Here is a 13,135-nt window from a genome sequence, read left to right on the forward strand (position 1 = left end):
AATAGGCAGGGCTAAAGACCTGGACACAAAAACACAAGACAGCCCGGCTCAGTTGCAGAATTTCCTTCCTGTGCCCTGCCAACTTGGGGACAGGCGGATGGACAGAGCTTGTGTCCTTTTCAGCCATTAGCAGCTGCCTCTCACCGGCGCAGTCTTAGGCCAGGCCCGGGGGCTGAAACCGTCCACGAGCTGGCAATGAGGGTGGTCAGAGGCCTGGAGCAGCGCCTTCCGCGCCCCCTGGACGGCTGTGTCCAGCGACAGGCGTAGCATCTGGTAGATTGTGCCAAAGGAGAAGCCCCGGGTGGTGAGGCAGCAGAGGAGGGGCACCTGGAGCAGCTCATGGGTAAAGGCCGAGGCCACCCCCGAGGTCTGGCCCAGTAGCTTGGCCACCTGCACCTCGGCCACCCCTGGGGAGCCTGTGTCCAGGCCCAGGCTGCGGTGGTAGCCTTGCAGGCAGCGGGTGAGCAGGGTGAGGTCACACTCCACGTCCTTGAGCCCCGGCACGGGGCTTTGTTTGGTGCTGCAGGCCACCAGGGCCACCAGCCAGATGTGCTGGCGCAGCGCCTCTGCCTTCCTCTCGATGATGCCCGTGGACACAGTGGGCATGGCCATCAGGAGCGCATGCCGCTTGTGGCCCATCAGCGCCTGCACCATGGCCTCCTGCAGCTGCGGGAAGTCGTAGTTGGCTAGCTGGAACGCAGAGATCAGGAAGACCCGGGGGTCCTTCAGGCCCTCTGCTGTGGGGGCAAGAGCACCGGTCAGTTGGTTTCCATGACAGCCCGTGGTGGCCTGAGTTAAGATCCCATATGGTCTCTGGCCAAAGCCTCAGGCTTCTCCTACGAGTAAGGTGCTAACTCGATCTAGCACCTGGGGACAGCTTAAAAGTGGTGTCTTGCCCGGGGGTCCCTGTGCCAGGTGCCCTCAGCCACCCCCCACAGCCTGTGCACTCTCTGCCCTTGCACACACACACAGGCCAACAGACCCTTTCCTGTCAAGGCAAGCGTGGCAGCAGGGCTGGGGAGGGCACATGGCCTTGGAAATCATCTCTGCATCAGAACTGAGGACATGACTTTGGTGGTCCCACAGCCCCTCGAACCTCCAGTATCAGATCAGCAGGCCCAACTGGCAGTCTCACCAGGAGTGGCCTCCAGACCTTCCTGAGCTTTGCTGGAGAACCACATCCCCAAGTCTTTAAAAAAGAAAGAGAAAAAAAACCTCCAAGGGGCCGGAGCAACAGTATGGCAGGTAAGACATTGGACTGGCATGCAGCCGACCCAAGTTCCATCTGCAGCACCCCGTATGGAGCCCTGAGCAGCACCAGGAATAATTCCTGAGCATAGAGCCAGAAGCATCGCCTGATGTGGCTCAGAAAAACAAAACTAACCCCCCAAAAGCAACTGACTGGCTTCAGGTCCCTGAGAAGTGCCAGCTCCCGGCTGTGGCAGGTATACCCACCTGGGGCCTGCCCCTCTGCCCGGTGCCATCTTGGGCCACCCTGCGTTCTCCCTCACCCCCACCCAGGAGCCTACCCCCCTCACCCTCCAGCCGCTTAGCACAGTCGTTCCAGATCTGGCTGAGCACGGCGTCCTCGGAGAAGGTGCTGGGGCGGCGGCTGCGCGAGGCGGCCACGTCCACGTCCACCTTGGAGCGGACGAGGCAGAAGTGCGTGCCCCGCTCCCCAAGTCGGCGGGCCAACTGGGCCAGGCTGTCAGGGAAGCAGCCAGCTGAGAGGAGGAGGAGCAGGTCATAGGGCTTCCGCAGCACCTGCTGGAGGTACTTGTCGGCCTGGAAGGAGGCGGGGCCGACGCCCGGCAAGTCCCAGATGACGACGTTGCGGTACTGAGGGTGAGGGTACGGGGTTGGGTCCACCTTCATTTCCACCACACTCGTCTCAGCCGAGTCGATGTCCTCGTCTCCCAGCCCTCGGAGGGCGTTTACCAAGGTCGACTTGCCCGAGCCTGGGCTTCCAGTAATGCCGATGTCCAGCTGGACGTTCTCTAGGGCCTGGAGGGTGGCCTGCAGCTTGGCGGCCACTGCAGGCAGTGACCCCGCCTCGAAAGTTTCCATCAGGACCCTAGCACTCATCGAGAACTCCAGCAGCTTGGACGGGCTGAGGCTGGGCGGGCAGACAGTGCTCTCCGGGGGCTGCCTGACCCCCAGGGTGCACTGTCCAGGGCCGGGTGACCTTCAATGGGGAAGGGGCATTCTCACCCAGGGCTTTTTCCCTTCTCCCTCCCCAGCGTGTCCCGACTGTTGTAGAATCACTAGGAATTGGGATGGGAGATGGAGTTAAGCGGTGTGGAGCATTTGCCTTGCAGGCGCGAAGCCCTGAGTCCTGTCCCCAGCACTGCCATGGGAATTAGAAAAAAGTACAACACACACCCCAGAGTATAACAAGATCGGGGCTCAGACCTGCAGCCATCATTGCTACCAGCTGCTCTCCCTGGAGGTGCCCCTCACCCCGTCTGGACACAGACGGCCTTTTAGTGGGGACAGCAGGCTGCAGCTTCAGGCTGTCTACCTCCTGCATGTGGACATTGCAAAAGGGGTTCAAGTCTCCTAGTCCTGACTTTGAAGTCTTGTTTTGTGGAGGGCCACACCCAGCAATGCTCAGGGCCGACTCCTGGCTCTATACCCAGGGATCACTCCTGTTTAAGAGGACCCTACGGGGTGCCGGGGATTGAACCTGGTTGGCCGCATGCCAGGTGAGCACCTTACCTGCTAAACTGTTGCTCCGGGCCCCAGTTCCCCTTTTTGGCATCTGCCGAGCCACGCGCCTGTGAGAGGCAGCGATGAAGGCCACCACGCCCCTCCCTAAGGCTCACTTGATTGACGCCTCCTTAGGACTGGCCACCCCAGTTTACGGACACCCACTTCACAGAGTGGAACCTGAGGCTTGGAGTTGGGGGATCATCTGCCTCTCTTTGACGGGGTGGGGGAGTTTGGGTCCCACCCCAGGTGCTCGCGGTGAAGGCACTCGCCGTGCCAGGGAGTGAACTGGGACCAACTGTGTGCACGGCAGGCGCCCTTGTCCCCCTGCCCTCTCTCCAGCCCCACCGCTGTTCTGATGTTTGGCCATGCCCTGCCGAGCCCTGCACAGCTCCGGGGCCTGGTGGGGTCAGGCCCCCAGCCCGCCCTGCCACGCCCTGGCCCACTGTCAGCACTGACTGGAGCTGGGGGCCCGGCACATCTTCCTTGCGGGCTGAGAATCCTTACCTGTGGCTTGCCCCCAGCCCTTTCTGTCCTGCTGTGGGGGGAAGGTTGTAGGCAGCCGGTGATGAGGGGCAGGCAGAGGCCATGGGGAGGACGTGGACTGGTGGCTGGTGGCCAGGCCTTGATCTTTTTTCTGTGGGTGCCACAGAAAGGTTTTGGGCTTTTGGGGGGAAGGGTGCACCTGGCAGTGCTCAGGGCTGACTCCTGGGTCTGTGCTCAGGGACCCTTCTGCGGTATCAGGGATCGAACCAGGGTTGGCTACCTGGCAAGCACGCACTTTCCCCCGGCACTAGAGAGTCCTTTGGGAACGGATCACGAAGGGGCCGTGTCCTGCACACTGGGTGGGGGGTGTCCTGTAGTTTCCCTGATCTGCTTGTGCCTCTACCCCCAGGGTGCAGAAAGACCTAGATGAAACCCAAGAATCCTTGTGGGGAAGCCTCCTGGAAGGAAGGGATCCCTTTGCCGAGCACTGAGCAGAGAGAACTGGCACTGTTTCATCTCCCAGATGAGGAAACCACCTTCCCAGAGCCCAGGGCAGGGTGCGGCTAGAACCAGCAGGGGCTCTGGAAAACTCCAGAGGGAGCACTGGGACAGGGATGGAGGGTGGGGGGGGGTCCACCTCACTGGATCCACCCTTTGGGGAACTCAAACTTCCCCTGATCCTTCTTGAGCCACGGTGACCTGGGTCAACTCTGTCCTATCCCCATGACTATCCATCATGACTCAGGTGAGAAGGGCGGGAACGAGTTTGTCAGACCTGGGGCCACCCCCCATACACACAAAGCTTGGAGTCCCAGGGATGCGTGAGCCAGATACCACCTCTCACCCAGAGGGTTCCTCGTGACCACTCCTGCCCATGCCCCCCACCCTTGGACACCACCAGTGCTCGTCCCCCAGCAGGGTGGCCCTGGGTCTCAGCATACAGCCCAGAGGGGCCAGCAGGGACACCCCAACCCCAATAACCTCCCGAGCCTGTCCTCGGGTGGATAGGAAGCACCCTCTGCCACTCTCTCCTCCATGCTCATGGACCGCCCCCCCCCGTCTTCCCTCACCGCTCCCCCTCCTGTCTTCTCCCCAATATTGTGCCCAGGGGGCCAGCAGAGGGGGTCGCAGTGCCCTCCCACCTCAGCCATCCTCACCCACCGCCACTCAGCCAGTGTCCTGACAGCTGTTTGGCCTGTTGCTAGGCACCATTGTGCCTGCCCCAGGCACCGATTGGTTGCCTGCCCCTCTGCCTTTGGGAGACTGGGGTTGTCAGGAAGGGCATGAGATTCAAACCCAACTCCACTCACCAGTCCCCCTTGTTCCCCTTGGCCCCAGGTCTTGACCAGAGAGTGAGAGAGAGATTCCAAGCATCCCTGGGGACCCCCCTACCCCAGACTTGTGTCTCCCTAGGTTTGTGGGGAGTTCACACCTGCCGTTCCCAGCAGTGCCAGGAAATAGAACCCAGGGCCGCTGCTTCAGTCCTTGAGCCAGTGCCTTACCACCTTCCTGAGATGATCTTTATGTTTTGAGGGAAGGCCACACCTGGCGGTGCTCAGGGACCCTTTGTGATGCCAGGGATTGAACCGGGGTCTGCCCCGTGCAAGGTCAGCACCCTCCCTACTGTCCCCTCTCTCGGTTCCTCTCACTCAGGGCTTCCCCACCTTCCTCTTTGCCTCACCTTGCCCCAGAGAGCACCAGCCCTCCCGCCTGCCGGCTATGTCCCCCTGCACAACCCCCCACAACCCCCTATTCTTGTGTTCACCACAGGAGCTGGTTTGGTTCATTCAGTCGGTTCGGTTTAAGGCTTGGCTGGGGGTGAAGGGGGGAAGCAGGAATTTCTCTATTTCTCTTCCGACAAGTCTCGCTTCTTCCAGCTGTCGAGAATGTACTTGAGGAGGAGGCCGAGCTTCCTGCGGGTGGAGAGCGGGGCGTCGTCGCTGCCCGCCTCCCCCAGGCTGTGCTTCTCCACGCCCACGTCGCCACCCGCCTCCAGGCTGACCTCGGAGGGGGCCTCGTCCTCCTCCAGGGCCTTGATGCGCACCCGCTGGGCGTCCTCGGCCATCTCGTTGAGGCAGCCCTGCAGCATGGCATAGACGGTGCCGAAGCTGATGCCGCTGGCCACCAGCGTGCCGAACACAGGGACGCCCTTCTCGAAGGCGCGTGCCACACGCATGGCCCCATCCGAGGAGCGGGCGTACAGCCGCAGCACGGTCTCGGGGTTCACCTCGATGGCCAGTGGGGAGCGGATGACGGAGCGCAGGTCACCCGCCTGTTTGCCCACCTGCTCAGCCAGCCTGGCCAGCGAGTCATCATCCAGGCCGAAGCTGCGGTGGTAGCCGCGCAGCGAGCGGACGAGTAGGGCGTCGTCGTAGGCGGCCGCCAGCCCTGGCACCGGCAGGGCCTGAATGACGCCCGACACCAGCGCCGTCTTGAGCACCTGCTCCTGGAGCATGTCCTTCTTCTTCTGCAGGGCCTCCAGGGAGATGTCGGGCAGCGAGAGCAGCCCCGCGTGGCGCCGGTGGGCAGGGAGGTCGTGCTCCCACGTGGACATGAGCAGCGGGAAGTCATAGCGCGAGGGCGAGAGGTTAGATACCAGGAAGATGCGGGGCTCAGCCACGCCTGCCGCCCGCAGCCGCTCCGCGCAGTGCTCGCGAATCTCCTGCAGGACCAGGCCCTCGCTGAAGACCGAGGGCCGCTGGCTGCGCGTGGCCGCCAGGTCCTCGTCCACCTTGGTGCGCACGAAGTAGAACTTCTTGCCCTGGCGCAGGATCTCGGAGGCCAGGCGGGTCTCCACGGCGCCGCAGCGACGCGGCGACACCAGCAGGAAGAAGTCGTAGCGGCCGAAGTCCACCTGCTTCAGGTACTTGTCGGCCGGGCAGCCCGGAGTGCCGGCCCCGGGCAGGTCCCACAGGGTCACGTCGGGGAACTGCGGGTGCGGGTAGGCGGATGGGTGCATGGTGGTCTCCACCACACCCGTGAGCGCCGCGCCCGGGTCCTCGGCCCCTAGGCCACGCAGCGCGTTGATGAGGGACGACTTGCCGGCGCCCGACTCGCCCGTCACCCCCACTTCCAGCCGAGTGGTCTCCGATGAGGCCAGCAGCTCCCGCAGGCGAGAGGCGGCCTGGGGGAGGTCGCCCGCCTCGAAGGCGCTGCGCAGGGCCTCGAGCTCTTCCTTGCCCATGAGGATGGTGGTTCCCTCCTCCCCGGGCACCGCGGGCAGCTTGGACGTCGCCATGGTCCCCCTGCGCTCAGAGAGCAGTGGGGAGTGGGAGAGTGTCCCGGCGGTCCTCAGCGTCTGTGGAGAAGGGGGGTTGAGGAGGGGTGCCGTGAGCATGGGGCAGCCCCTGCAGATCCCCGTCCTCTCCCCACACCTTAGTGTGCTCTCTTTTTTTGGGGGGGGGGGTATTGGGTCACACCCACCAGTGCTCCAGGAGTCACTCCTGGCTTTCTGCTTGGGACTCGATATGGTGCTGGGGATGGAAATAGGCTCGGCTGTGTGCAAGCCAAGTGCCCTCGCCCCCTTCCTGTCTCTCCACCCTCACCCCCTACCCCACAGGGCCGGTGCTTGTAAACCCAGGGGAGGAAGACTTGGGAGAGCCCCAGGCCAGGTTTGCTGTGTGGTCCTGGACAAGGAAAGTAACTCTCTGGACCTCATGGCTTCCTGGGGTGCCTTCCTCCCAGGGACAGAGGAGGAGTCTAGGAATGGGGCTCATTTTCGGGGTCACCTGGGGCTCCCGCACTTAGCTTCACGCTCTGCTGACACTAAGCTTGTTCTGATGGTTTCTGGGTTTGCAGCTGTGGGGCTGGAACCCAGAGCCTCACGTGCATGCCAGTCATCAGATCAGTGGAGCCTCATTTCCTGCCCCCTCTCCCTAGCTCTTTGACGGGGAGCAGGGAGCATAGTACTCACCCACCCACTTGGGCATGGGGTTGGGAATGGAGCTCAGAACTTCCCCCAGGCCAGGCCTGTGCTCGCCACCCTCACACACACCCAGATTCTTTGTCCCTGAGCCCCAGCAGTTACGCAGCCAGGCCTGCAAAGGCTGCGCTCTAGTCCAGCTTTTTTTGTTTTCTTTTTGGGTCACACCTGGCAATGCTCAGGGGTTACTCCTGTCTCTGCACTCAGGAATTACTCCTGGCGGTGCTCGGGGGGACCATATGGGATGCTGGGAATCGAACCCTGGTCAGCCACATGCATGGCAAACGCCCTACCCGCTGTGCTATCCCTCTAGCCCCACTGGTTCTTCTGGGGCGGGGGTCCCCCCATCCGCCACCTCCCTCCTCCAGTCTACTTCCTCAATGCACTTCCGGAGGCCCCGGGACTAACAGGGGCTCACGCGCCCGGGCCACCAGACTGGATGGGGATGTGGCTCACACCAGCACCAGTGAGCAGGACCCCTGAAGAGCTGGCCTCCCCTGCCCCATCCCTGCCCCCCACCCGCCCCAGGTAGGAGTCTGGGACCCTGGATGGGTCTCGGTGACAAGGGGGGCAGCCCAGAGGGCCGGGGATGGGGACTGGCCTGGCTGACTCCCCCACCCCCGGGGGAACTCACCTGCCCTGCGAGCTCTCCGTCTTCCCCCTCAGTCTCCCCGCTGGGGGGTCCCCGCTCACCCAGGCCCAGGCGCGTTGCTAGGACCCATTATGGCAGCCACGCGCAGCCTATTGGCCAGCCGGGCTGGGTGCAATAATGTGCTAGTGATGTCAGGGGGCGGGTCCCCAGGCCAGGCACCCCACCCCCTACTGTTCAGTGGGAGCAGAGTGACCCTCTAACCTGGGACTGACTCAAAACCCCATCCCCAGTCATCAAATCCCCTCCCATACCCCTCAGGAACCAACTCCCCAGTCTACAGCCTGACATCTGGGGAGGGTCACTGCCACTGCCAGTTGCCCCCCACCTGAGGACTGTGGCCATTTCTGCTCACCTGCTCACCCCAGGAGGTGGTGATTTAGCAGATACAGAGTTGGGGGGAGAGGTGGCAGCAGGGCTGCCCATCATGACAGCAGGGGGCACTCTACCCCTATTCTGAACGCCAGTGTCCAGGCTCTTCCCACCCACGGCCAGCCCTCACCCTCCTAGACACCTGTCTATTTCCTCTCTTCCTCCTCCTCCTCCTCCTCCTCCTCCTCCTCCTCCTCCTCCTCCTCCTCCTCCTCTTCCTCCCCCCCTCTTCTTCCCAGAAGGAGACGGGTGGGGGTGAGGGAAGGGACTTCCCAAGAAAAGAAAGGGAGCCAGGCAGGATGCCAGTGAATCCCTAAGAAACAGCAAACTGGAAAGAGGCAGGGTGGGGGAGGGGCCCAGATACAGGAACACCCCCACCCGGGCACAGTGGGGGACACCCTAACTTCCTCTCCACCCCAGCCCTCACTTCCTGTGTGCGTACCCCAAAGGCCGTGGTGCTCGCACCTACAAGCTGCCATGGCGAGCTCAGGCTCTCAGTCAGGAGCATTAGCCACAGAGCCCCCCTCCCCCCTCCCCCCACCCCCCATCTCCCTGCCGGACCTCCAAGTCCCTACAGCTCACAGGAGGGCAGCAGGGAGCGGCAGGATGGTGGGGGGACACACTCTCAGACACTCCCAGACCCCAAACTCTGCTCAGACTCTTCCCCCTGCCCACAAGTCGAAAGGACAGACCCTCAACTCAGAGGCTGTAGGTAGTTCCAGAAAAGCAAAAGTCAGACGCACACAGGGGCAGGAGTGATAGCACAGCAGGGAAGGTGTTTGCCTTGCACGCGGCAGCCCAGCAAACCTGGGTTGGATCCCGGGCATCCCATAGTGTCCCCTGAGCTCCTCCAGGAGTGATTCCTGAGTGTATGAGCCAGGAGTAACTCCTGAGCATCACCGGATGTGACCCTAAAACAACAAAGAAAGTCAGATCCCAGAGCTCAGAGATGATGGACTGACCGCCATGTCCAGTGGGACCCTTCTTCATTCTGCCCCTGAGGCCCAAGTGCTCAGCTGTCCACTGGAAGTGCATCTGAACTCTAGGGTTCTAGGCAGGAGGAAAGGAAGATGGCCTCAGCCCAGGGGGTGTGAGGCCACTGTCTGCACCGTGCCAAGGGCACTGCCAGAGAGACGCTGCACCTGACCGCCACCCTGCCATGCTCTTCCCCTCTCCCCAGACTCCATCCTGGGCACAGTAAGGGTGAGGCGAACAGACACTGCCCTCCAGGGTCATCAGATTCAGACCTAGTCACTGACTGGGGCAACCCCTCCCCTTTGGGGCAGCCACAGGGGGCTTCCTGGAGGAAGAGGCACCAGAGCTGAGCTCTGAGGGGTGGAGAAGAAAAGCAGTTGGCCTAGGAGGGGTATCCCAGTAAAGGGGGCTGTTGTGGCTGAGATGAGGCCTAAGAGAGCTCCCAGGTGGGACAGGGGTGCCTCCAGGCAGCAGATCCGGGGGACTGAGCACTCAGCACTGGCACAGCCCTAGCAGGGCTGTGGCTTCTTTCCTGGGGCTGGAACTGTCTTCTCTCACCTGTGCTCCCAGGAGCACAGCTAGGACCAGACCTGAGACTGTGTCTGAGAGAGAAGCGGCTCCTGCAGTCAGAGGCCCCTTTTCCCACCCGCAAACCCGCGGCCAACAGTGCTCCACCTCCCACCCCACCTCACATCTGTGTACGTGTTTTGCTGACAAGGTTGTTGAATGACCTAGAGCTCAAACATTCATTGTAGCTCTTATGTGTGCGTCCACTCATGTATCTGAGTGTGCGCATGTGTGTCCGTATGTGTGTGTCTGAGGAGGAAGGGAAGCCCCAACAAAGAGATAGGCTCAAACGTTCACTCTTTTTTTTTTTTTTTTTTGCTTTTTGGGTCACACCCGGCAATGCATAGGGGTTACTCCTGGCTTTGCACTCAGGAATTGTTCCTGGTGGTGCTCAGGAGACCATATGGAATGCTGGGAATCGAACCTGGGTCGGCTGTGTTCAAGACAAACACCCTACCTGCTATACTATCGCTCCAGCCCCACATTCACTCTTTTTTAAAATTTTTTTAAATTTGATTCCTCCTGGCTCTGTGCTCAGAAATTACTCTTGGCAGGGCATTGGGGACCATATGGGGTGCTGGGGATCGAACCCAGATTGTCTGTGTACAAGGCAAGTGCCCTCCCCACTGAAGTATCACTCCAGTCCTATGATTGCCTTTCTTTACAAGCTTATTTTCCTCATCTCTGCAGCCCTAAATGACACTGCTTCAATGCATGCTTCCTGAACACCTGTGCACCAGGTGCACACACTTCCTGGACACCTGTGCAACAGGTGCACGCACTTCTGGACACCTGTGCAACAGGCTCACTCACTTTCTGGACACCTGTGTGCAAAGTGCACGCACTTCCCGGACACCTGTGTACCAAATGCACACAATCTCTAGACACCTGTGTACCAGGTATACACACTTCCTGGACACTGGTGCGCCAGGTGCTCGTACATTTCCCAGGCACTGAGTTTACAGTCCTGTTAATGACAGGGTTTTGTGTATAACACATTCCGTCACTAGACCCTCTGCCAGTGTCCACTTTCCCCCACCATTGCCCGCCAATTCCTGTCCCTCCCCTTTCCTCTGGGTGATCAGCTTCCTACTGAAGTCTCTTTCTCAGTTTATTTCACCTTTGGGAATTTGTTACACTCCTGCTTTGTTTCTTTATATCTCACAGAGGAGAGGGATCATTTTTCACAGTTTCTTTTTTAACTGAATGCTATCTAAATAATTGCTAACTGACATTGGCATAAATAAAATGATAATATATTCTGTTTGGGTAGAAATAAAATAGATCAAATCAAAATAACATGTTTTCATAGAACCATTTTAGAATTTGTAAACTCTTTTTTTTCAGCTACTTTAGTGTTGAAAGGAAAATTTGGCATAAAAATAAACAAAGGAGCAATGGTACAATGGGGAGGATGCTGACCTCACACATGGACCACCCAGATTCGATCTCTGGCGTCACATGTGGTCTCCTGAGCCTGCCAGGGGACAGAGCCAGGAGTACAGAGTACAGAGCCAGGAGTAACCCCTGAACACCCCCGGGTGTGGCCCTTCCTCCCCCCCAAAAAAAAAACCCCACAAAATGTAAAAGATGCGTAATGACTTGTGGGACTGGCGTAGTCTTCAGCCCTCCAGACGCAAGGAAGCTCCCTGTCGTCTGTCATAGTGGGACAAAGAAAAAGGAAATGTCAGTTACCAAATTCACTGTGCACATCCGCCTGCAGCCCTTAGAATCAGGGGACCATGAGGCCATGACAAGGCAGGACTTGAATGACTCAGAGCATTGTCCAGAGGTGCTGTTGAGGGAGCAAAGTGGGCGCTGAGCCTCGTGCTTAGGAGACACCAGAGTTCCTGCGTGTTGTTGAATGGTCACTCCAGGTGGGCAGAGGTCCTCCAGACGGGCCGCACTCATCTCTAAGTGGCTGCTGGGAAAATAACAGGAGCAGATAGAGCTAGTTGTTAACCCAAAATTCCTGAAGGGGTTTCCTGGGGGGAAGAGAGAGAGGAGTGAGTGAAAGAGAAAAGATGGAAGTCAAATAGTGCAGATGAATGCAATCTTTCTATGTCTATCCCTCTCTTTCTGACTCATTTTGCTTAACACGATACTTTCCATGTAGTACCATTTGTATGTAAATTTCATTGAAACCCAAGCACAAAAATTTGTAAATCTACAACTGTACCTTATGGTGTTTCACTAACAAAATTTTTTTTAAAAAATGTAAATGATGGAGAATGGGCACTGGTGGAGGGATGGGTACTGGATCATTGTATAACTGAAACCCAAACACAAAAATTTGTAAGTCTACAACTGTACCTCATGGTGTTTCACTAATAAAATGTTTTTAAAAAATTCAAATAGTGCAGAGTCAAGTGGGAGAGAGGGACCAGGGCTTTAGGCACATGCACACAGCCAACTCCAGGTAAATCCCTGGCACTGGCACCCTAGAGGGTCCCAACCACTGCCAGGGGCCACCCCTTAAGCTTGGAGCCTGGAATAGTCTCTGAGCACAGCCAGGTGTGGCCCCAACACGAAAAAACCAAAAACTGCAAAGGAGGGACCGGAGATGTGACTAAGGTGGGCATGGTCAGTTCCTGCCCTGGGTCCGTCCACGTCTGCAGCCCCTCTTCACTCAGTGCAAAGTCTGAGGCTGAGGACAGAGTCACAGACACCAGGTTCGGTGAAGGTCAGCGGACCAAACGAGGGGAAGGCTTGTGATGTTCTCAGGCTGTGGACACTTTTCCACTACTTGAGTTTTCTTTCTGCTGCTTTCTCTATAATTGCTTCTGTCAGGGTTTTTATTTTGTTAATTTTTTGTTTATGGGCCACACTGGGCAAAGCTCAGGGTTTACTCTTTGCTCTGCACTCAGGGATCACTTCTAGTGAAGTTTGAGAGTTGCCGGGGATCTAACCTGGGTCAGTCACATGGAAGGCAACCACCCTCCCTGCTGTATTATCGCTCTGGCGCCATACTAGTCAGTTTGATTGGTTGGTTGTTTGATTTGGTTGGTTTTGATTTGGGGGTGCTCAGGCAGTGTTCAGGGCTTACTCCTGGCTCTGTGCTCAGGGATAACTCTTGGCGGGGCTCGGGGAGGGGCCATATGGGGTGCCAGGGATTGAACCCGGGTCAGCTGTGGGCAAGGCAAGTGCCCTCCCCACTGTACTATTGCTCCAGACCCCATTTATCAGTTTTAAGTTATTTGTCACATGCTTGTAAAACTTGGCCCATGTGCATGCATATAAGCCCTTCCAGAAACGTGCAAATAAATTGTAAAATCAAAGTCCTGAGCTGGAAAGATAGTACAGCTGGGGGGGCTTTTGCCTTGCACACAGCTGAACCAGGTTCAACCCCTGACATTCCATATGGCCCCCTGGGCACTGCTAGGAGTAATTCCTGAGCCCAGAGGGGAAAGAAAAAAGGACAAAAAAAATCCCGTAAGTAAGCAAGTCCCTTTTCC

General features: G+C 58.6%; 2 protein-coding genes across 2 annotated transcripts in view; both read right to left on the reverse strand.

Annotated features, from left to right (window-relative positions):
* Nucleotides 1-13,135, reverse strand: part of LOC130044373 (zinc finger protein 45-like) — a 203,019-nt gene that overhangs the window by 104,089 nt on the left and 85,795 nt on the right. The window lies entirely within an intron of this gene.
* IRGC (immunity related GTPase cinema) lies at nt 4,978-6,439 on the reverse strand. The gene has a single exon (XM_056137104.1). It carries the CDS (start codon nt 6,431-6,433, stop codon nt 5,039-5,041), a length of 1,395 nt encoding a protein of 464 aa, XP_055993079.1. The 5' UTR covers nt 6,434-6,439; the 3' UTR covers nt 4,978-5,038.

The sequence above is a fragment of the Sorex fumeus genome, unplaced genomic scaffold (genome assembly GCF_029834395.1).
Source record: "Sorex fumeus unplaced genomic scaffold, SorFum_2.1 ptg000122l, whole genome shotgun sequence".
In the NCBI taxonomy this organism is placed as follows: Eukaryota; Metazoa; Chordata; class Mammalia; order Eulipotyphla; family Soricidae; genus Sorex; species Sorex fumeus.